The 23,112-nt window shown below is 45.0% G+C and overlaps 1 protein-coding gene across 2 annotated transcripts in view; it reads left to right on the top strand.

The window, feature by feature from the left end:
- SLC35F3 (solute carrier family 35 member F3) overlaps positions 1-10,424 on the top strand; it is a 298,460-nt gene extending 288,036 nt beyond the window's left edge. For both annotated transcript variants that reach the window (XM_061198571.1, XM_061198581.1), the window contains 4 exons: positions 3,996-4,121; positions 6,194-6,386; positions 7,411-7,500; positions 10,151-10,424. In XM_061198571.1, coding sequence (XP_061054554.1) covers positions 3,996-4,121; positions 6,194-6,386; positions 7,411-7,500; positions 10,151-10,386 — 645 coding nt within the window. In that variant the 3' untranslated portion in view covers positions 10,387-10,424. The remainder of the gene's footprint in view (positions 1-3,995; positions 4,122-6,193; positions 6,387-7,410; positions 7,501-10,150) is intronic.
- Positions 10,425-23,112: the final 12,688 nt, after the last annotated feature.

Below are 23,112 nucleotides of genomic sequence, written 5' to 3'. Positions count from 1 at the left end.
CAATACATGTCATCTTTTTTCAGTGTTATTCTTCTTCTTATTCCTTCTCAATAAGAGGCATTTGACGGACCTGCCCAGTTCCTTGGTTGACAGTGTCAGAGGCTGGCAACTATTTAGGGAGGCGGTTTGGTATAGCAGAAGCAGCAGGAGAATGAGAGCAAGTAGAATTCTGGGGGCAGGAGGTGTGGCCTCTCCCAGGCCCAAGCCCGCCCGGCTGTGGTCCGCAGCTGGATGAAGGAGGGGTTGACCAGCTGCACCACCCGCAGCCCGCACGTCAGAGGAGGTGGCAGATGGGACTCTCAGCTCTTCAGAGCCAGCTAGAGCGTTCACACCAGGAGGACTGGAGAAGGAGCGAGAAGACACGCTAGGGGATCATCTGGGTGGCATCCAACCGCAGCACACGGTCCTGGGGAGCCTGAACTTTTTCCAAGAGCAGTTCCCGTCTCAGTAAGATCCCAGCTGACGTCTTCCACAGTTACACGCTGGCGGCCTTTCACCCGGGGCCATCCCTGAACGGTAACCCCAACCGCTGATCCCCACTCCAACTTCTGTTTGGGCAGCTGTCCCCTGCCACCCGAGCACAGCCTGGGGGAGGGCACAGGGCACACAGAGCGTAGGGGAACCCGGGGCGGGGGGTTCACGGCTCAGACCCCTTTCCAGCCTCCGACACGAGAGGGGTGAACTAGAGCATCTGGAAATTCCTCCGGACTCTCTTGGAGTCGATGAGGGCAGCACAGGGGTCGGGAGGGGAAATGTTAGGGGGAGGTATATTTAAAAATTAGCCTGTCCTTTCCCTTTTTTTAAACTGCCCCAAACTGTGCAAATCTGAAATGCATCGCAGACGGGGCTCTGTCTGGCAGAGAATGTGCAGCCCGTCACACCTTTAGCAGGAGCGGGGAGTGGCGCTGGTCTGAGAGGCGGGCCGACGCCACTGAGGGCTACACCTTCCCTCTCGGCCTGACATCTGATGGGGAGCAGTGCACCATGGGGGGTCCGGGGGCATCGGTGGGTTGCTGGGGCCCTGAATCCAGAGCCCTGGGGGCCGGGCAGGTTATAACCACACGGGCAAGGCCCCCGTTAAGAGGTTAAACGGCAGCACGCTGGCCTCAGCGTCCCCCATGCCCATGTTTCTTCCTCTTCTCCGGGCAAATTTTCCCCAGCCGAAGTAGAGATAGTGGCTGTCACCCCTGTTGGTCTCAGGCCACTGTCACCCATCTGTCTGGATCCCCAAGTTCTTGTTCATTGGGGTTGGGGGCAACAGGAAAGTGTGAGAAAGGAGAGGTGGGGGGAAGGAGGGAAATTCACTTGATCCCATCCTGAGACTCGCCGTTCTCCCCCAGGGGGGCCCGGATCTAGAACGTGAGGACCACGTGAAATCACAGGACACGCAGGACCGGCCTTCCTGGAGAGTTCATCTGAGTGCAGGAAACAGGCAGGGAACATTTCCAAATGTAAACCAAGAAACCAGACATGTTAGGGTGAAAATGTAAACTCTGCATTTATTTTTTAAAGAGATCTGGCATCTTCAAGGGAATGGCAGGCTTGGGGAAGGACGCTCAGGCTCTGCCCCCCAGACCCGCAGGGTATGTTTCAACTCTGCTCTGCTCTTAGGGGTACTGGGCGCGAGGTCAGCACCAGCTTCCCCTCCAGCACGGCGGTCAGGGCCTCAGGCTCAGGGTCGGGGGTTCCAGGGGGACTGTTGATGCCCAGAGAGTGAGCCCTGTAATCAGGTGGGTCAAGCCTGTGACGTGTGGCGGGGACCCCCAAGAGGAGAAGCTCTGGAGGCGTGAACGGGGGGAGCGCTGTCCCCGGTGCCACCTGTCGGAATGAACCCACCGGCCTGGACTTGGCAAAGGTTGGCCAGGAAGCCGGTGGCCACCCACGCTCTCTATTTCTTGCCTCTTCCCTCAGCTCTTCTGCACAGCACAGCTCAGGCAGAAGGTTTTAGCTGTTTGTGATTTAATCAATAGAGAAAAGAGAGTAAGGAGGTCCAGAATCTGCCTTGTAAATCTTCAGGGAAAAATAACTCTTGTTCTCCTTCATTCCCTCAAACGTCATCTTTATGTTTGGAAAGACTCAAGTACCTTTGGAGATGCACCACATCATCTGAAATGTAGCTGTATTCTTCCCTCTTTCTCTCTCTCTCTCCTTCCCTTCTTTTTCTAATTAGTTCCCTCTCTCTGTTTACCTGACTGCCTAGCCCGGTCCAACTGCTGGGTGCAGCATCTTTGCACCGTGCGTGTCCTCTGGAGCAGAACCCACACCCCTTGCCCTGCCTGCTTTTTCATTAGCCCCTTGTTCTCCTGGAGGGAAAAAAGTCACTTACTGTCTTGTGCCTCTGTTTCTTTCTCTTAATGAAGAGTCGTACGCAGTACGTGTAGCATTTGAATATAAAATATGTGCATTATGTGATAATGAGAGAGAAAGGTGAATCACTAAACCAGAAAGAGCAAGTAGACAGAGCAGGGATGGCGCTTCTCTAGGAAATGATGATCTCCTGCTCTCTTAAGGGCCTCTGTGTGTGGGTGGATGTGTCTTTATATGAAAATACTGCATGAGGAATGCACAACGCAAGCTGCTGAGACCCAACCACTTTACCTCTCACTAACCTAAACATATGCTTCAGCCATGCAGGAAGCCTCACTTTAGATCTCAGAGTAGAATTGGCAGCGGCTGATTATGTGAATCCTACTTTCTGTTTATATATATATGTGTGTGTATATATATGTTTATATATATATGTGTGTGTATATATATGTTTATATATATATGTGTGTGTGTATATATGTTTATATATATATGTGTGTGTATATATATATAAAAACACTGACTTTGCAATTAGACCTGAAATGTGTGTCCCTGCTTTGCCACACACCAGCTCTGTGACTTTGGGCAAGTTGCTGAACCTCTCTGAGCCTAAGTGTCCATGCCTATAAAATGAAATGAATGATAATGTCTACCTAGTTTGAGGATTAAATGAGAAGATACACAGAAAACATGTATCCTGTGACCACTCAGTAAATGTCAGCTACTCGATATTGCTACAGAGAGCGGAGGGAATTTTGAGCAATCCGTAAGAGAGAGAAACTCCCAGTAGATCCAGTGGTCAAAACTTGTGCTGCGCACGTTTGTCCTGCCCTCCCCGGGTTCTGCCTACAGCGGCCCCTTACCACTTGCCACCCAGCAACGTTTCTGCAGCTCCACGACCACCTCTGATTAGAACTTGTACTTATTCTGGGTGCTCATGCATTTCTCCTTTGGGAAATGCTATCCCAAGTTAGTTGATCTCCTGTGCGCTCTGACAGTTTGACTTTGCACAACAGGAATGTGTATGTGTCCCTGGAGCGTCCACTCCACCTGAGAAGTTCGTATGTGGATGAGAATAGGATTGGAGGTGGTGGACCGTGGAGGTCAGGCCCTGCAGCAGCCAAGGAAAGGAACTGCAGCGCCAGGGTTAGGACACTGTTTGTAGCCCTGATTGGCCCGTGACACACGCTCCCTCAGAAGGTCCTACTGCTGGCGTGTAAAATGGGGCCAAGGCCTTTGGTCGTCACTGTGCCTTCTCTGTTGAGATCTGAGATACATAAAAGCAGGACCCTATGAGGTGCTAACGGAAGGTTGCGAGGGAACTAAGAGGTGGTCACGACCAGGCCTTGTCACGACCAAATAGCCTGTCATTGGGATTATGACCACCTCCTCTCGGGTGCCCGGGAATCACGTGGCTGCCCCCCTCCCACGTGATGCCGAGCCACGGTGCCACTCCTTGCTGCCAACCGTTGCCAGTTCCTGGGTCATTCCGGGCTTTGCCGAGTGCCCCCTTGCAAGCAGGGGCAAATATTTAGACAGGAAAGCAGCCTTTGCTTGGTCCCCAAAGAAGGACTGAAAAGGAGCCTCCCCGCCATCGCATCCCCATGAACATGCCTACCCCTTGGCACGTAGGGGGCCCCTCCGATTCCCCACCGCTGCCCTGACCACCGTGTCTTCCTTCCATCCAGATCGTGGCCGCCATCCTCGCCATCGCTGGGATCGTGATGATGACCTACGCGGATGGCTTCCACAGCCACTCTGTCATCGGCATAGCCCTGGTGGTGGGCTCGGCATCCATGTCCGCCCTCTACAAGGTAGGCGCGGCGAGCAGGCTCTCTGGGCCCTCCCGGGAGGGAAGGGCAGGCCTCGGCGTGGCTGGCCTGTTGCTTTGGGGGGACCTTTGATGGAGCCTGGGCCTGAAGATGAGCAGTTGTTTTCCAGGGGCGCCGGGCACACGAAGCCTCGCCATGCTGAGACGCACAGCAGCTCTCAGCCCTGGCTTTCTAGACCTTTCCATCAATGGCTGTACATTTGCAGCGTTTGGGATAAAACGGGTGGAACCATGGATTGGCTGAGTCCGATTGGTGACTTCCTTGTTTGGCAAGGACTGGAGAAGGATCAGGGGCCCTAACTGGCTGGCTCAGTGTTTGATCAGATACTTTCCCACCAGATTGGACATGAAAATTTTAATATCTGGTACAGCTTTGAAATCTTTTATCACCTGGTTTTTGAGGCCACCAGTATTCAACATGAATCCATATGCATTTCAAGCGTTGCCGGTAGACTGAATGAATAAAAGCACAACTACTATCATATGGGGAATTATCAAATATTTTTGACAAAAATGTTGGGAACTGCTGGGAGGCGTGGCCAACTGCAAGTCTCGAGAGAACAATTTTTATCCCCACACTCATCCCTCACTCTCTCCCCTGCTCCATCATGCCTCTCGGCCACTCTCTCCCCTCACTTGCCCTTCTCTTTGGATCCGAAGTCAAGAATCCAAGTATTTTGTGGTTTCCAGGTTGGGAAATTGAACTGGAGGATTCAGTGAGAAATGAGATTTTAGCTTCGAGACTTACTGGCCCTTTGTGGATCCAGACGGTCGGACAGAGAACATAAAGGACTGTAGAAAGTTCTAAGAAAAGGAACTTTTTTCCAGCACTGGGAGGAACACACTTTTGGAAAGTGAAACGTCTGTACCGTCTCACCCTTCATCAGCTCCCTGCCCTCACTGCCCACCACACACAGGCCATCTTCCTCCTCTGAGACACATCTCACTCAGAGGATGTGATAGTCTAGCCCCATTCTGTGACTCCAGAGCCATGGTCCAAATGCAGAAAATATTGGGAGGCCACAGTCTGCTCTCTTCAATGAGCCGCATGCTAATGGGAAGCCGAGAGCGGATAGAAACGCAATCCACGATGAACACAAATATTCTGATTTAGACTTACATTTCCATCTCCTCCACTGCCTGAACTTTATCCAGAGAGGCCGGTAGGTGGAAGGGTGAAAGCAATTGACGGTATTTCCCTTTCCGTGCTTCCTGCCCAGAAATGCCCAGAGATAACCTGAAAGAGATGTGAAATGGCTGGAAGAGGAAGAAGGAGGAAAGTAGGAAGGACAACAAGGCAGAGACTGAAATTGGACCATCAGGTCCCTAACTGTGGACGGCTCAGTAAACATGGGGGCTGGACGGGGGCCTACTGCCTCTGGGAGCTCGGCTTCCCGGCCTCTCCAGTCACCTTTGTCCCTCTCCTGGCTTTTCATGAATCTGAGATATGTACAAACAGGAACAGGTGCACGAAACCAAAGTCGGGTGTGCTCCGCTGAAACCCATGCCATGTCTGGAACAGGGGTGGTGAGCTGGAGCAGAGAAAGCTGGGAGTCTTATAATCCCTCTCCCTTTGATTGATAGGAAATGTCTTTGCCCCTTTTGCTTGGGGCAGTGGTTTTCAAACTGTGTTGTTCAAGGTCAGAGATTAATGTTAGGGGCCCCCGAGAGGAATGTGTAATCACGGCAGATACTTCTAATTTAAGTGGCTTCTCATTTATGTGGCTTCTAATTTATGTGGCTTCCTCACCTTCAGTGCTCTGAAGAGGGGATGTGGTGTCGTCAATACAGCCCAGAGGAATCAAGCCTAGTGTGACAACCTATGGTTTCTGGAGTTGCTCTCTGTGTACCTGGAGAGTAACTCTCCATCGTGTTGCTACTGGGCATAGGTAAAGCCCACCGCCCCTCACTGAAGGCCATACGAGGTAGCATTTACCCGTCACATGGCTGTCGGTCCCGTGGTCCAGCCCCAGCTTACCAAGTGCACTCGCTTCTCCGTGGCAAGTTGGAGTCCTAGGTGAGCCATCACCCCTCCTCCTGTGCTCTCTCCGTCAGGTCCTGTTCAAGCTCCTCCTGGGCAGTGCTAAGTTTGGAGAAGCCGCCTTATTTCTGTCCATTTTGGGTGTGTTTAACATCCTCTTCATCACCTGTATTCCTGTCATCCTCTACTTTACCAAAGTGGAATACTGGAGCTCTTTCGATGACATTCCATGGGGAAACCTTTGTGGATTTTCAGTCCTCTTATTGAGTAAGTGGCGATCACCCTGTCAGGATCACCAGAGAGCGGGGACTGACAGAGCGGCATCTGGGCAGCTCAAGGGGAGTCTTTGGAAACCCGTGTCCTGAAGGAGAAAAACGAGTCTGTTATTATCCTTAAGTTCCTCGCGCTTTTCTAGGTCATTGTGCCGCGAAAAGGAAAGCCTTTGAAATGATGACACTGGATTCTAATTCCGGGACTACAGTCGCTGCACTAGTGGCCATGGTCATTTGGTGCTCTGAATAGTGAGCTAGTAGCCCAGTATGCTGCGTGTTATCTACTAATAATAGAACATTCCTTATATAGGGCTGGTAAGAGGTTAGCAAATTAGTGCGTGCAGAGAGCTCTTAGAACACTGCCTGATAATGTTCGGTAAATACTATCAATTATCATTATCATTATCATTAATGGTGTCATCATCACCATTGCTTGATCATCATCATCATCACCATTAGTTGATACAAGGCTGGTCCTAAGCAGGAAAGCAACCAAGGAGATGCCTCACCCCATTTCCATCAAAAACTGTACATACCACTTAAAAACGATTAGGCTAATAAACTTTATGCTATATGTATTTTACCACAATAAAAAAAATTCAAAACGAAAAAAAACTAAATTAAAATAAATTTAAAAATAAAAATAAAAACGTACATTCCAGAGCTCCTATTCAGAGTCATCCCAGAATCATTGGCAGCAACAGAGAAAAGCAAAGTTAGTAGGATACACAGGAGGGCCCCAATCCTCTTTTCTAGTGCCTGCTCGCTGGTTACCTTTTCCAAATTTCTTTTCCCTTCTTCAAAGCTCAGGGAAGAGAGGAGAGCTGAGTCAGCAGGATGTTTGGCCCTAATCCCCCAGTTCTGGAGCCCTTGCAGGAACCCCGAATTCACTGAGTCAGAGTAGAGGGCAAAACACCTACGACTCCAGCCTCATCAGAGAAGCTGGGGTCCGACGGACCAGGGGAAAGTCCAGGGCCAGTCGTGAATAACACCTGTTTTTTTTTAATTCTGTATTTCAGCATTCAATATTGTATTAAATTTTGGAATTGCTGTTACATATCCCACTCTGATGTCTCTTGGAATCGTCCTCAGTGTACCTGTGAATGCAGGTAAACCTATATGGCTTTCTGTATCTGCTTGTAATCACACACACGCAAACACACACTCACAAACACACATGTGCGCACACATACTCACATATATTCTTGCTGTGTCTGGTATAGCAGGCATGTTTAACCTTCTCTGTAGAAAGAAAGCACTTCGGTAAAACATTGATGTCTGTGACACATGCAGTATTTTCTCCAGGGCGGCTTGATTTTCACCTACCACACCGAGATACAGAAAGTCTAAAGCCATCTCGATTCAAACTGGCGTGGGGATCAGATGAATATCACGAATACTATTGATAAGTATAGACAAATATGTAGCAGAGAAAATTTCTAGTTTTTGTTAAGTGGCTTTCTAGAAGAGACCGCTAGCTCAGGTTATGGCAGGCCTGAGGTAGAGGCATGTCTGCAAACTGCAGAAGCGTAAACACTGTTCCCCGAGTCCCAGAAGAGAGCCCTTCCCCCAGCTGCTCAGCACCTGGCTCTTTCTTTCACTGGGGACTCGCCGACACACTCAGCTGGCAGCTCTTCCAAAGCCTGCCATCACCTGCCCCTCAGCTCCTTCCTTTTCCTGGCTCCTTCTGCTATGAATTTCGGATTTTCCTCCCAGAATGCCCCCCCCTCACACCCGCCCTCCCTGTAGAACCTGTTTGTGAATCACTTCTCCCCAGAGCATTCACCCCCTTGGGCTTCGCACAGCTCCCGCCAAAGCCATCTCCCGACCCTCCCACTTCTGGGCCATTGGAGGATTAGGCCCCCAGGGGATGGCAACCCCTTATCCTGTTCAGTCTGGCGTTAGCAAGCCTGGAAGCATAGGCAAAGCCGCACTCAACTTCCTAAACCTCTTCCTGCTGTCCCATTCCACACGTTCTGTATATGCCTCACCCTGGCCCCAGACTCCTTGGGCCCAGCACCATCCCTGCCCAGAGGGAGGATGGCGGTCCCCACGCATCACCTCTCTGGGCCTTTGCTTGTCCCCTAAAAGTGAAGGTCGTCCCCACGTCATCACCTTGGTTGATACGAGAACCACATGAGATGACCTATGAGGCAGAACTTCCAAAGGCAGGAAAGCCCCTGAGCTCCTCGAGAACTGGTAAAAAAGTGGTCCAGCTTGTCAGTTTCCACACACTACAGGCTTCTGAAAAATAACACATCAACTTACCCCCGCTGCATCTTGGTGTGTCTTTATAGTCCCACAGTGTTCTTATTTCAAGGAGGCATATTCCAGGCGGCCCTGGTATAGAAGCTACTTTGACCATATCATACAGCCGGGTGCGTGAGAGGTTAATCAGAATCCTCTTACTACTTACCTGCAACGTAAGAGGGTCCGTAACGTGTCAGGGGGAGGAATTACATTCAGTTCTCCAGGGGAGGAGAGACGCCGAGGAGTCGTCGGCTGTTACCCGACCTGTCAGAGCAGAGCCCTTGCTGGGCTTTCTGACTTTCCCTGACGCCCTCTCTAGTGCAGCTCGTATGGCTTGCTAAGTGACTCTCCCCATCTGTGAATTAACAGGCCATTCTGCCAATATTAAAAATCAAACTGCTTCTGAATTAGAGTGAGATAAAAGCGGCACTTTAATTCCACAAAAGGGCTACTAACAAAGTGCTGTTTTCAGGTTTAACTTTTACCTCTCTACCCACCCTCCAGACAGAGGTGAGAGTCAGGTGCAAGGGTAGGGGGCGGTGCAGGAGGATGTGGAGGGACATGAGGGGGGGTGACAGAGCAGCCCCCTCATGCGGCGGGCAAGCTGGGGGGGAGCAGTGGTCCAGCACGTCAGGCTTCAGAAGCTGCACTTGCAAGTCAGAAAACTCTATTTCACAAAATGCGTTTAAAAAAAGCAATCTAATTCTCCCTTGTGGAGAGGCAGGCTTCAAATTTTCTTTGTTTGATTTAGTTAGGAAAAGAGAAAAAGAAAGCAAAGAAAGAAAAGAAAACCAACATTTGAAACGCTTTTGATCTTTAGTTACGAAGAGAATGATGATCTAGATTTGTACGAACTGACATGAATCCTGTTCTCATTTTGTTCCCTCACCTGATGTGGGTCAGGAATGAGCTTCTTGGGCCTTTAATAAGCTTTCATCATCGGTGGTGACACAGGTGGCATTAGAGCCTCACACTAATAATATCCTGGGGTGGAACAAAAGTTTGTGTTTATTATCTTCAAAGAACCAGGTCAAGTTTGGTCTTCGCAACATATATTATATATATAATGCTCTTAAATTATAAAAATAAAGTATGTCACTGTAGCAAATGTGAAAAGTGCCAAGAATATAAAGAAAGCAGTAACGTTTTAATTATCCTGCCAACCCGGAGGTGGCCACGATTAACTTTGGTGGATGTATATATTAATACACACGCGCATCCGCAACTGCCCCTGGTGTTTCGTTTTGTCTCTCGCACAAATCAGTGTCGGAACTAAGGTACCAGGTCAATTGGGGAAAGTGAAACACAGCGCAAGGCCTCACAGCAGACAGGGTTTGTAAAGTTAACGGGGGATTTCTGGGAGGCAGCCCCTGCCCGCCTGGTCAAGGGAGAACAGCTTCGGCCCCGCGGAAAGGGGCGCCCCAGGCCCTGGCCTGGCCGGGGCCGCCCCCCCTCCTGATGGCCTGGCACGATCGCCCCCCGGTAACCCACGCTCTCCATCCCCTGCAGTTGTCGATCGCTACACCAGTAAGATCGTCTTCAACGGGGTCCGGGTCGTCGCCATGGTCATCATCGGCCTGGGCTTCCTCCTCCTGCTCCTGCCCGAGGAGTGGGACGTCTGGTTGATTAAGCTGCTCACCCGCCTCAAAGTGAGGAAGAAGGAGGAGGCGGCCGAGGGCGGCGCGGACCTGGGCTCGGGACCTCAGAACAAGAGCGGAAGGGCACGGCCCTCCTTCGCCCGCTGATGGTCCGCCCGAGAACTCTGTGGCGACGCTCGCCTGGGTGATTTGGAATCTCTTCCCCGCAGGGGGAACCTCAGTTTGGTGAGGTGTACATACCTGTACAGTTTTGGTAATCTGCGGTAAGTTATACGGTATTTATTGGCATGTCCAACTTGCTTGCACTTTTTTTCACATCAGACCTTTCACTTAAGGGTACCAGTTAAATACGGGAGAGAAAAGAACCTCTCCGCTCTTTTTAAATGAATGTAAAGCAGCTTAAGATGATCCTTGCCTAGATTGTTTGGGAGGACAGATGTTCTTGACAAGGCAGGGCAGATGTTTTGACGCTTCCCAACTGAAAATTACATTGCACACTGTGATTATTTTTCAGCTATGGTAGGTCATACTTTGTTTTATACCAGAGCTGTACTCTTCATTTGAAGGGATTTCAATGAACCAAAAGATGACTCTGAGTTAATTTGGATAAACGGCTTGTTGGATGGCTGGGTGGATGGGGCGTGAAGAGCTGGAGCAGAAAAGGATAATGGACGTGGAAAACCATTGACTATGGCTAACTGGGGGTGGCGATTGGAGGAGGACAGCCCCGAGCCAGGGAACAGAAAGGGAAGGTCAAGTCCCAGCCCCAGCTGGCTTGCTCTCGCGTGTCTGTGTAAGATCATGGAAGAGAAATTACAGTGCCTTCTACAGAATTTTTGTCTTTACCTATGTGAAGTGAGGTGACATTATAGGTCACTGGTGCCGTCTTACCATTTAGATGTAGAAATCTTTAGAAACAAATAAAAGACTATACATATGTGTGTGTGTGTGTGTACAAAAGTGGCAAAGCTGATGACCAATGGAGTAGAACACAGGTCACGGTGTGCATAAAAGGTAGACTCCGCAGAAGATGAATCGCTGGTTGCTTTTACTTCCTGACCAAGACCGCAAGATTTACTGAATCTGCAAACCTTTTTATGAAACTTTTAAGCACCAGGCTGTTTACTTCCACAATTTAGGTCTGCCAGAAAATTCTATCTGTGATAGATCTGTAAAGAGGGACCAGGGGGTTAGAGTTTACTATTTTTGAAGTTTACATTGTTACATAACGAATTGGAAACCTTATTTTGAAACGGTGTCATAACCCAGTGGTGTGCTCTGTAACCATGGAGTCTTTCGTTTCCTAGGGGAAAGGGCATTTGTGACCTGAACTTTTTAAGCAAATTATTATTCTCAGTTTCCATTACCTGTTTAACCAAACAGATTAATAAACAATTTAAAAAAGAAGCATTTGGTGCTGTCTTGGTGGCAACTCTGTGTACCTTTCCCACTAGGCTAGATCTGACTTTCCGGTTTCCTCACCTTATACTTTTCTCCCAGCGAGCCCCACTCTCCTGCACCTTCAAGGCACAGAAAGCCATTCAACCGTCTCAAGGGAAGAAAGTTCTTATTGCAGACAGAGTTGACTTTCACAAAAGAGAAATGCAGGACACAGAGGCGGCCTCGAAGGAAAGGTCTCCGGGCAGCGTTCCCCTCCCGTCTTCCTGCCCCATCCTGTCTCCTCTCCTCGGATGCCGTCCTCGGTGCAGCTCTGGGGTTGCTCCGTCTCCCTTTCCTGTGCAGCCCGGTTCCCTGGCTCCCTTACACTCAGGCCTCAGAATGGCAGCCTCAGTCCCTAAACTGATCTGGTCTTCCAGCTCAGCTCCCACACCTGACTTCTGCCTTAGGTGCCCTGACCTGCTCTGGCTCTAGAGGGAATTTGATGTAACGTGTACGTCACTGTTCCAGGCAGCTGTGGCCAGGCGCTCTGAGGTCCAATGTCTCTCATCCTCTGGCCACAAAGGGCTGTGTTCTCTAAGAGGGCGTGTGAATGGAGAGGAGATGACAACCTCTTTAGGACACTTTGCCCCGCCACCCATCCCTAGAGCATTGGCACACCATGCACCACTTGCTACGGGGGGTTGTAACCTGGGGAGTGTAGTCGTCCAGATCAGAGGGCTCCCCTGCCCACGTGTCCCGTGTATGCCAGGAGCCCCGCAGTGGAGCCCGAGCCCATCACCTCCACGACTGTCTGGGCTCCCAACCTCTCGAGTTACCCCAAGGTGCCAAACAAATATTTCCTTTGTAAGCCATAACCTGAAAAATTGGGAAACCCTACACGAGAGCAGATTTACCTTCTTCTCCCATGGGCATAAAAGACTATGAAGACCCAAAAGAATTGAGAGTAGGAACTCAAAGAGATATTTGTACACCTATAATCAGAGCAGCATTATTTACAGTAGCCAAGGGGTGGAAGCAACCCAGGTGTCCATGGATGGATGGATGGATACACAACACGTGGTAAATACATAAAATGGAATAGTATTCAACCTTAGAAAGGAATGAAATTCTGACCCAGGCTACAACACGGAGGAACCTTGAAGACACTATACTAAGTGAAATAAGCCGGTCACAGAGGACAGATATTAGCTGATTCCACTAATACGAGGTACCTGGAGTAGTGGAACTCACAGAGACAAAGTAGGATGCTGGTTACTGGGGGCTGGGAATGAGGAGTTACTGTTCAGTGGGTACAGAGTTTCAGTTCTATAAGATAAAAGAGTTCTGGAGGTCAGGGGTGGTGATGGTTGCACAACAGTGTCCATGTACTTCCTGCCTCTGAGCTGTGCACTTAGAAATGCTCCAAATGGTAACTTTTTATGTTATGTATGTTTTACTCCAATTACAAAAAAGACTATGAAGGTATGTGAAATAGAAAGGTTAAAACTTGCAGGAGAGGTTAATGCCCCTTTCAGGACATTATAAACGTGAGTTGGGGTGAGGGTTGGAGGATGTAAGAGATTTCTTTCCAAGAATACAAACCGCAACTCCTCTGACCCCCTCTATCCCTACCATGTAGATTCCGAGAATTGGGAGGAGCTATGGCAAACCAGGAAGGACCCATGAACAGAAAATCTCAGGAAGGGGTTCCTCCTGATGGAACCTTGGGGGTGGCTTTGGGAAACAGGCTGCATTTTTGCCCCCCCTGGGGGACTGTCTGCCCCCTAGAGGCCAGTCTGGAAAGCAGTTAAAGGATTTCTCTATTTTGCTCCTTTAAGGAATAAAAGTAAAATGAAGATGGAAGGTACAAAGAGGCTATGGGGTCCCTGCTGCTCCAGCCCGCCCCTCTCAGAATGTGGACGTTTGGGGCCAGAGGATACAAAGTGATCAGCCAGCGCCCCCCTGCCACACTGAGTCAGCGCTGTCTCTAGGAACCCACCCGCTGTGCAGACCCTGAGCTCCTCCTTACTTGGGCTGACAAGGGTAAAGAGACTCCAGAGGCAGGAAGCTGTGGTCAGTGACCTACCTCCTTACAGAACAGAGGTGTTTCCGAATCTAGGCAACGATGTGTAACATGGAGTTCTTTATCTTCAATTTTGAATATAAATGATTTGTTCTAAAATTAGAATGTAGTGGTAGTTGCACAATCCTACAAATATGCTAACATTTGATAAATTGTACACTTCAAATGGGTGAATTTTATGGTACGTGAGTTATTGATATATCTCAGTCAAGTGGTTTAATGAATAAATTGTTGCCTCACAAAATGATTTAAAATTCTTTTGCCAAAATCTTACCAGTAGAAAGGACATCTGTGGGGTTGTTGGCTTGGTTTTGGCTGCCCAGCATCTGATCTCTGTTGGAAATACCATCTTGCTGTTGTTGCAGAAGCTGAAGGGAACAGAGTCTCCATTTCAGACCCCAGCGTCCGGGGGAGAAGGGGAGGGTGTGAACTGGACTTGGCCAGGGGGCCAGTCTCCCAGGACTTAACCAGACCCCACGGAACAGCCCAGGAAGGCCATGCTGACCGGCCAGGCCCCCAGCGTCCTGCTGTGGCTCCAGCCTCCTCCCACCATGGAGGTTTGCATTCCTCCCTTTTCCAAACAGATCCTTCAGACACGTACGGTTCCTAAGAGGCTTCCAAAAAATGTTTCTCTGATTAAGACAGCAAGAAGCCACTGCTGTTGCTTGAATCCAAGCACTCTGAATAATACGTGGGAGAAAACTGGAATGTTCAAAGAAAAAAGTTGGACTCTTATTTGGGGGTTTGTTTGTTTTTACTTTCTGGTACTCACACTTCTTAATCTGCGCTCCTTATGGCCTAGCAGGACTCCTTGGTCAAACTGCTTTAAAGAATGGATGAGACTGATTCATAAGAAATACACCCATGATATATAAATAAAGAGGGTTTAAAACTTTTTCACAGTGCTTAAAATACATTTAAAAGTTTTTTAAAGAATAATATTTTCCCTTACATACTTTTTCATGTATTCAGCATTGTCAAAATCTTGAGAAAGTCATTTTCTTGAGTTAAAATAGTGGTAAGCTTCAGCTAAGGTAAATCTCTAAATTATCCAAAAATGTGGAGTTACTAGAATCATAACAAATGAGATTTGTATGTAATGTAATGTATTATGTATTGTAAATTTTAACTCAAACAAAAAATTGTGCATTTTTTCTCTTATTGAAAAAAGAATAGGTTTCCTGTAAAAAAATGGGAAATACCCATCAAACCACAAGCCAGCAAGAAGTGCATTTGTACCCAAAGCAGCAGTAGCAGTAATAGCAGTGGCCTCTGACACAGGAGAGTGAGCCCAGAGGGAACCCCATGCCCGGCAATCTCACCAAGAAGGGCTGGAGGGAGCCCCCAGGCTCTTCCCCTCTGAGGGTGACAGGCACCCCACAGAAGAGGCTCTCTGCCATAAGAAAAAAAATAGAGGGACTTAAAAACCTCCAGATGGAAATTTCAGGAGTCCCCAGTGTTTATTCCCCATTGGAAACAAGACCTGCTGGCCCCCTAAAGCTTTCAGTTTGTTAGGAATCTATGCTATGCTGACAACGTGGGGAATCTCAGAGGCTAGGAAGAGACAAGGGTTAAAGGGCCCTGCTTATGCCCACATACAGCAGTACCTGTGAAGGGGAAATTTGGGTATAAATAAAGAAAAGCTGTTAGTATATCACTATGGTGTTCTTTTTCAACATAAACCTATGTATCAGGGACTAGAGTTTGATGGTTTTTATGCCCCTGACCACCCTCTTGTGACACCTCCATTTATGGGAACTGTAAATTCAGTTACACCGAGTAGATGTACTTATTCAGCCAGTGTTCCCTCACTCTCCCTGTTACCCGGTTTTATCCCCATAGTGAGAAAACTGCATTTATGACGTACTTTCCTTTATAATCTGGAGGGTGCAGAGCAGGCAGCCTTGTGGGGATGCTGGTAGCCTAGCACTTTTCAAGGATTTTGCAAATGTCTATACTTTGTAGATAGCCCTGCTGAATGGTACTGCACCAGATGTTGGATTTCCTCAGGGACCTCATGTGTGAGTGTGTGTGCATGCATGCATTTGCCACATTTACTGTGGGCATATAATTAGCACATCTTTCCAATCAATTAGGCTATTTCTATTTTGTTTAAAATTTTGTTTAAGTAAATCATTCATGCAAACTAATCACTACATAATAATCACTAATTTTTTTAATGATACCATTTAGAGTTAGACGTATACTTATCCAACTACAACCTAGTGACTGTCTTTAACCCCTTATCCCATGCAATCATCATTTAGGGACCTGGTGTTTTTCTCCAAATCTTAACTTTTTAAAACCAAATCTTACCATTAGCACCAATTTAAAGTCCAAAGTACATTTGGACATTTAGCTGCCCCCCAGATCTGACTTTCCTGAGAGCGTTATTGCATCAAAAGTTTAACGTGTTACTTTTGTCTAGATTTTCTTATATTTTCTGATAGCATTTAATTTCCTGTCTTTTTTTTAAGCAGAGAGAAGGTGCTGAGTTACTGTTTAGCAGTCTCAACTACTTTTCTGAATTCTCTGTCAGATCCTTTGCTCTCTCTTACCAATAACCATTTAGTAAGATGAAATTCTAGTGAATTCTAGGTTTTATCTGTTGCAGAGTATTTTCACTTGGTGTTTCTCAGAAATTAAGAGAATAAGCCATGTTCTGCCATCTTTTCCCATACAGGACAAATGCTGTTAGAACTTTAGATGCCAAGAGATCATTTAAAAAACATTTGTCCAGGACTTCTGAGTATAAGAGGAATGAAAAGGTTTTGAGGCCAGGGACAGTAGAGGGCCACCTGCTTCTTAAATGTCAACTGCTAAAATCAATCATAATACATAAAATGCAATGAAACCTGGTCCCCAGAGTTGTCAAGGATATGTTTGTGAAAGTAACTTACAATCTGCAGAATGTTCTATGGCTCTGTTAAGTAATTATCAAGGGACTTGCACAAGGCCATATGGCTGGGAGAGGCCGAGCAGGTTGTCCCGTCCCCCAGGCCCTGTTTGTGGGGAGACTGCACAAAGGGAAGAGGTCTTAGGACAAGCTTCCCTGCTGAGTGATCTTGTCTAGGGCCCTTCTGAAAGAAAAGTCTCCTGGGACTTTGAAAGATTTCAATTATCATGAAAGCTCTGTAGGCTGGAAGTTTTCTACAAATACCATTATGCCCATAAGTTCCCCTCTGTTATTTCTTTCTAATTAAAGTCAATGGTAGGTTTTTTGTCCTATCTCCAGATACAGTCCTCCACCTAACAATAGCAGAATATATGTTCTTCTCCAATGCACATGGTCCATTCTCCAAGATAGACCACATGTAGGTCACAAAACAAGTCTCCATAAATTTAAAAGATTGAAATCATACAAACTATCCTTTCCAATCACAGTGGAATGAAACTAGAAATCAATAACAGAAGGAAACTGGAAAACTCACGAATTTGTGAAAATTAAACAACATATTCCCAATCAACCAACAGATTGAAGGAGAAATCATAAAGAAAATTAGCAAATACTGAGAGAAAAATCAAAACAAAACATATGGGATACAGCAAAGGCAGTATGCAGAAGAAAATTAATAGCTGCACATGCATACATTTAAAAAAGAAAAAAGATCTCAAATCTCAAAATCTAACTTTACACCTTGGGGAACAATAAAAAGAAGAGCAAACTAAACCCAAAGCTAATAGAAGGAAGGAATAATGAAGATTAGAGTGGAAATAAATAAAATAGAGACAGTTTATTAGCTATTTATTATTTATTAGCTAATAAACTAATTCAACAAAGTTGCAGTGTACAAGATCAACACACAAAAATCAATTGTGTTCTGTGTATATGCAATAAACAATCCAAGAGAGAAATTTAGAAAGAAAAAAACTTCCATTTACAATAGAACCAAAAAGAATAAAATACCTAGGAATAACTTTTACCAAGGAGGTGAAAGATTTGTACACTGAAAACTACAAACATTGCCAAAAAAAAAAAAAAAAATTAAAGAGCCCTAAATAAATGGAAAGATATCCTATGTTCATGAATTGGAAGACTTAGCATTGTTTAAGATATCAGTACTATCCAAAGTGATATACAGATTCAAGCCAATCCCTATCAAAATTCCAACAGCCATTTTTGCAGAATAGGAAAAACTGATCTTCAAATTCGTATGGAATTTCGAGAGACTCAAATAGCCAAAACAATCTTGAAAAAGAAGAACAAAATCAGAGGACTCACACCTCCTGATTTCAAAACTTACTTCAAAGCTATAGTAATTAAAATGGTGTGGTACTGGCATGAGGATTAACAAATAGACTAATGGAATAGAAATGAGATTCAGAAATAAACCCATATATCTATGGTCAATTGATTTTTGACAAGGATGCCAAGTATACCCAATGAGGAAAGATCAATCTCTTTAACAAATAGTGCTGGGACAACTGGATCTCCACATGCAAAAGAATGGAGTTCAAACCCTACCTTATGCCATATACAAAAATTAACTCAGAATGGATCAGAGACCTAAATAAAAGAGCAAAAAACTCTTAAAACTCTTAGAAGATAAGATAGGAGTAAATCTTCATGACTTGACTTTGGCAATGATACCAGAAGCATGAGAAACAAAAGAAAATATAGTAAGTTGAACTTCATCAAAATTAAAAATTTTGTACATCAAAGTACATTATCAAGAAAGTAAAAAATACAATCTACAGAATGGGAGAAAATATTTGAAAATCATATAACTGATAAGGGTTGAATAATCAGAATATAAAAACTTCTAATGCTCAACAATAAAAAGACAAACAACCCATTAAAAATAAGCAAAGAACTTGAATAAACATTTCTCTAATGAAGATATGCAAACGGCCAATAAGCACAGAAGAAGATGCTCGACATCACTAATCATTAGGGAAAAGCAAGTCAAAACCACAATAAGATACCACTTCATACCTACTAGGATGGCAATGTTTATATATATATATATTTTTTTTTTTAATTAAAATTTTGGTTTGCCCCAATGCCTCTCTGTTGAATAAATGAGTGGGTAAAGTGAGTATTTAATTTCGCTTTATACTCTTAGTTTCTAGGACATGCCTCCTACATGGTGGGTGCTCAATAAATATTGAATTATTTATGACCTTTTACTTGGATATTAAAAAACTTACAACTGCAACTGAAATGTCAAATCCCAACCTTTGCCTGAATTCGGGAACAGTCAAGTTTTGATCTGAAAAACCTAAAGAGCTGCCTCACTCCCATTTTTGATTGGTTGGTGGGGCCCTGTTATATATATATATATATATAAGTATTTTTAAACAGAAAACAAGAAGTGTTTGTGAGGATGTGGGAAAATTGGAACTCTTATACATTGCTGGTGGGAATGTAAAATGGTACAACTGCTGTGGAAAAGTTTCCCAGTTCCCCAAAAAGCTAAACATAGAATTACCATATGACCCAGCAATTCCACTCCTAGGTATAGACCCCAAAGAATCAAAAACAGGAATGTGAACAGATATTTGTACACAGATATTTGAACATTTGTACAATGTTCACTACAACATTATTCACAACAGCCAAAAGGTAGAAACAACCCAAGTGTCCATCAAAAGATGAATGAATAAACAAAATAAAATATAGACATACACTGGAATATTATTCAGCCATAAAACGTATGAAGTTCTGATGCATGCTACAACATGGATAAATCTGGGAAATATTAAGCTAAGTGAAATAAGCTGGTCACAAAAGGACAAATACTGCATGATTCCACTTTTACAATGTACCTAGAATATTAGGTACTCCACAAACTTACTGTCATAGGCTTAGAAAGTATATTAGAGGTTACCAGGGCCCAGGAGGGAGAGAAGGAAATGGGGAGTTATTGCTTAATGGGTATAGAGTTTCTGTTTGGAGTGAAAAGTTTTGGAAATACATAGTGACAATGGTTACATAGCAGTCTGAATGTAATTAATGACACTGATTTATATGGTTAAAGTTGCAATTTTTATGCTACATTTATTTTACCACAATTTTTTTTAAAGCATGGGCTATGGATAGAGACAGCAAATAGAATGTGGTAAGTACTACGATGGTCATATATCCAAGGACAGATGGGGTGAGACTGGAACTGACTAATGGCCTAGGAAAGAAAGAGCCCAGGAAGACTTTATAGATGACGTACCACTTAAGTGAGCATTTTCAAGGTAAATAAAGTGGGAGAGGAGTACTAAAAACAGAGGAAAGAGCAATATTTATGGCAGAAGATAATGCTAGAGAGACACGTAGGGCACAATCATGAGTATTAATCCTTTCAAATACCCACCTTTTCCTGACTGATGCATAAACTGTAACTAAAAAGAGCTTAGGCCAAAAGTACCATTGGGGAGGTGTCCCATCCTCACAAAGCACCATGATGGAACTCTAGGAGGGAGCAGGTAGCAGACATCTGTCTAAAAATTTACAAAGAGCAGAGCCAGGGGTGATCACACGCTGTCAGAGGAGGTGGAGGCAGGCTGGTCCTAGAATCCCATCTGGGACTGTACATGGGTGCCATGCTCATAAAATCAGCTAATGGAATCAAGAGTGGCTGCTTTCAACAGAGATGTGACGAGGTCAATCAAGCAAGCAAAGAATCAATAAGGAGGGCACTTCAGTTCCCCGGCCAAGGTCTGGCAGAGAGAGTTCCGTGTGGATTTCTGATGAAAAGTCAGCAAGCGGATAAGTCAACTAAAAATAGAAACTCTTTTAACTTTTATGGGAACTCGTAAGTGTATACTACACGATTTTATTAACATTAGAATTAATAATAGATGTTTGCAGGAAACACTACATATTTCCAAACAACTCAACCATAGGGAATCCTAAGACTCTTTTAGGCTGTTGCCAGGTTATTTTATACTTCACTTATGATGAAGAAATCGATTCTAAAAATTCTGTGTATACTAAAGAACATATTTACTCTTTCATCTGTAGTAGTCTGTCACTCTCATGTATGAATCTGGGAATTGTTCTAAACAATTAATACTAACAACTAGAAACTAAAGTGATTTCTTCAGCATCTATGATGTTTTGCTTTAGTGCATTACTTTTGAGGTTCTATTAATTAAATTCAATATTTGATACAGTTCTAGCTGTACAGCAACAGCAAGAAAAAGCAGCAGTCATTATATTCAGTGGCTTGCAGTTTCTATCCAGTCTACACCAGGCCTCTGAGCACCCCCGGGAGTGGGGAAGCAGAAAAGATTCTTTAGATCTGCTCTGGGTACGTGTCTACAGCTATTAGCTCACTACCTTGGTCACTGGGAAACACTATGGAGTCACTGTTTTGAGGCAAAGCACATCATCTCCAGAAAGGCCTTTTTGAAATTCAAAGTCAGAATCTGGAAAGAGCCATCTGCCATCCACTGAACTCATGGAGCCTGTTACTTAGAATTCGCTTCAGTGACCGGCCACTAAGTCACCCCATACACCCCTGAGAGAATGTGACACAGGGCAGCTAGGCTCTTTTTCTTAGTCAGATAGTGCCACAATGATGCCGCATTAAAAGTCCACCTGGATCTCAGTGGCTTAAACATGCATGTGTGTGCCTAGGCTCATGGGTCTGCAGGGATTGCGCTGTGGCTGACAGGCCTGGCTCAGCTGAGCAGCCCTGCTGCAGGTGAGGGTCTGCCTGGACTGGGTGCCAGGCTGGTGCAGGGCTCAGCTTAAGGGGATGCTCACGTCTCTTCTACTATGCAGCTGCCCTTGTTCTTTGTTCTTATTTTTTTCTTTCACTGTTTTTCTGCCTTTTGTGGTTTTAATATTGAGCACTTTATATGATTCTATTTCCTCTCCTTTCTTAACATATAAATTATACTTATTTTTTTAACTGTTGTTTTTTAACTGTTATTGCCCTAGAGTTTGCAATATACATTTACAACTAATCCAACCACTTTCAAATAACACTATACCACGTCACGTGTAGTGTGAGTACCTTATAATAACAAAATAATCCTAATTTCCCCCATCCCTTGTTATCATTGCTGTCATTCATTTTATTTATATATAAGCATACATACACACACATATGTAAAAGATGCATAAGCATGCATAATCGCATACATTGTTGCTATTATCATTCTTAATAAACTGTTATCCACTAAGTCAGTTAGAAGTAAGAAAAATAAAAGTTTTAATTTTACCTTTACTTATTCCTTTTTCAAAGCTCTTCCTTTCTTTATGTAGATCCAAGTTTCTGACCTATTTTTTATTCTCTCTAAAGAATTTGTTTAAACATTGCTTGCAAGGCAGGTCTACTGGCAACAAATTTCCGTGATTTTTGTTTGTTTATTTCTCCATTTTTGAAGGATAATTTTGTGGGATGAGGAATTCTAGATTGGTGGGGGTTTTCTCTCAACACTTTAAATGTTTCACTCCTTTTTAAAAAAATTTATTTATTTATTTTTATTTTATGGCTGTGTTGTGTATTCGTTGCTGCACGCAGGCTTTCTCTAGTTGCGGCGAGCAGGGGCTACTCTTCATTGTGGTGCACGGGCTTCTCATTGCGGTGGCTTCTCTTGTTGCGGAGCACGGGCTAGGCGCACGGGCTTCAGTAGTTGTGGCTCGCGGCTCAGTAGTTGTGGCTCGCAGGCTCTAGAGTGCAGGCTCAGTAGTTGTGGTGCATGGGCTTAGTTGCTCCGCGGCATGTGGGATCTTCCCGGACCAGGGCTCGAACCCATGTCCCCTGCATTGGCAGGTGGATTCCTAACCACTGTGCCACCAGGGAAGTCCATTTCACTCCTTCTATTGCCTGCCTGGTTTCTGAGCAGAAGCCACCTGTAATTCTCATCTTTGTTTCTCTGTAGATACAGGATTCTTTCAGGATTTTTTCCCTATCTTTGATTTTCTATAGTTTGAAAACGATATGCCTGAGTCATTTTGTTTTTGTTTTTCCATTTATTTATATTATCGTGTTCTCTGAGCTTCCTGGAGTTGTGTTTTGGTGTCTGACATTAATTTGGTAGAAATTATCAGCCATTATTGTTTCAAATATTTCTTCTGTTTCTTTCTCCCTTTCTTCTCCTTCTGGGTATTCCCATTTTGGGTGTGTTACCTGTAAGTGTTGTCTCACTGTCCTTGCATATTCTGTTCTGTTTTTCCAGTCTTTGTTTCTTTGCTTTTCAGTTAGGGAGGTTTCTATTGATACATCCTCCAGCTCAGAGATTCGCTCCTCAACTGTATCTAGTCTACTAAGAAGCCCATCAAAGGCATTCTTCATTTCTATGACAGTTTTTTTTATCTCTAGCATTTCTTTTTGGTTCTTTCTTAGGATTTCCATCTCTCCCCGCTTACATTGCCCATCTGTCCTTGCCTGCTGTCTCTTTTACCCCTTAACACATGAATTATAGTTGTAATAAATTCCTGGTCTGAAAATTCCAACATCCCT

The sequence above is a fragment of the Eubalaena glacialis genome, chromosome 1 (assembly GCF_028564815.1).
Source record: "Eubalaena glacialis isolate mEubGla1 chromosome 1, mEubGla1.1.hap2.+ XY, whole genome shotgun sequence".
Taxonomy (NCBI): domain Eukaryota; kingdom Metazoa; phylum Chordata; class Mammalia; order Artiodactyla; family Balaenidae; genus Eubalaena; species Eubalaena glacialis.
The sequence above is the reverse complement of the archived record's forward strand: the minus strand, read 5'-3'. Positions and strand labels throughout refer to the sequence as shown.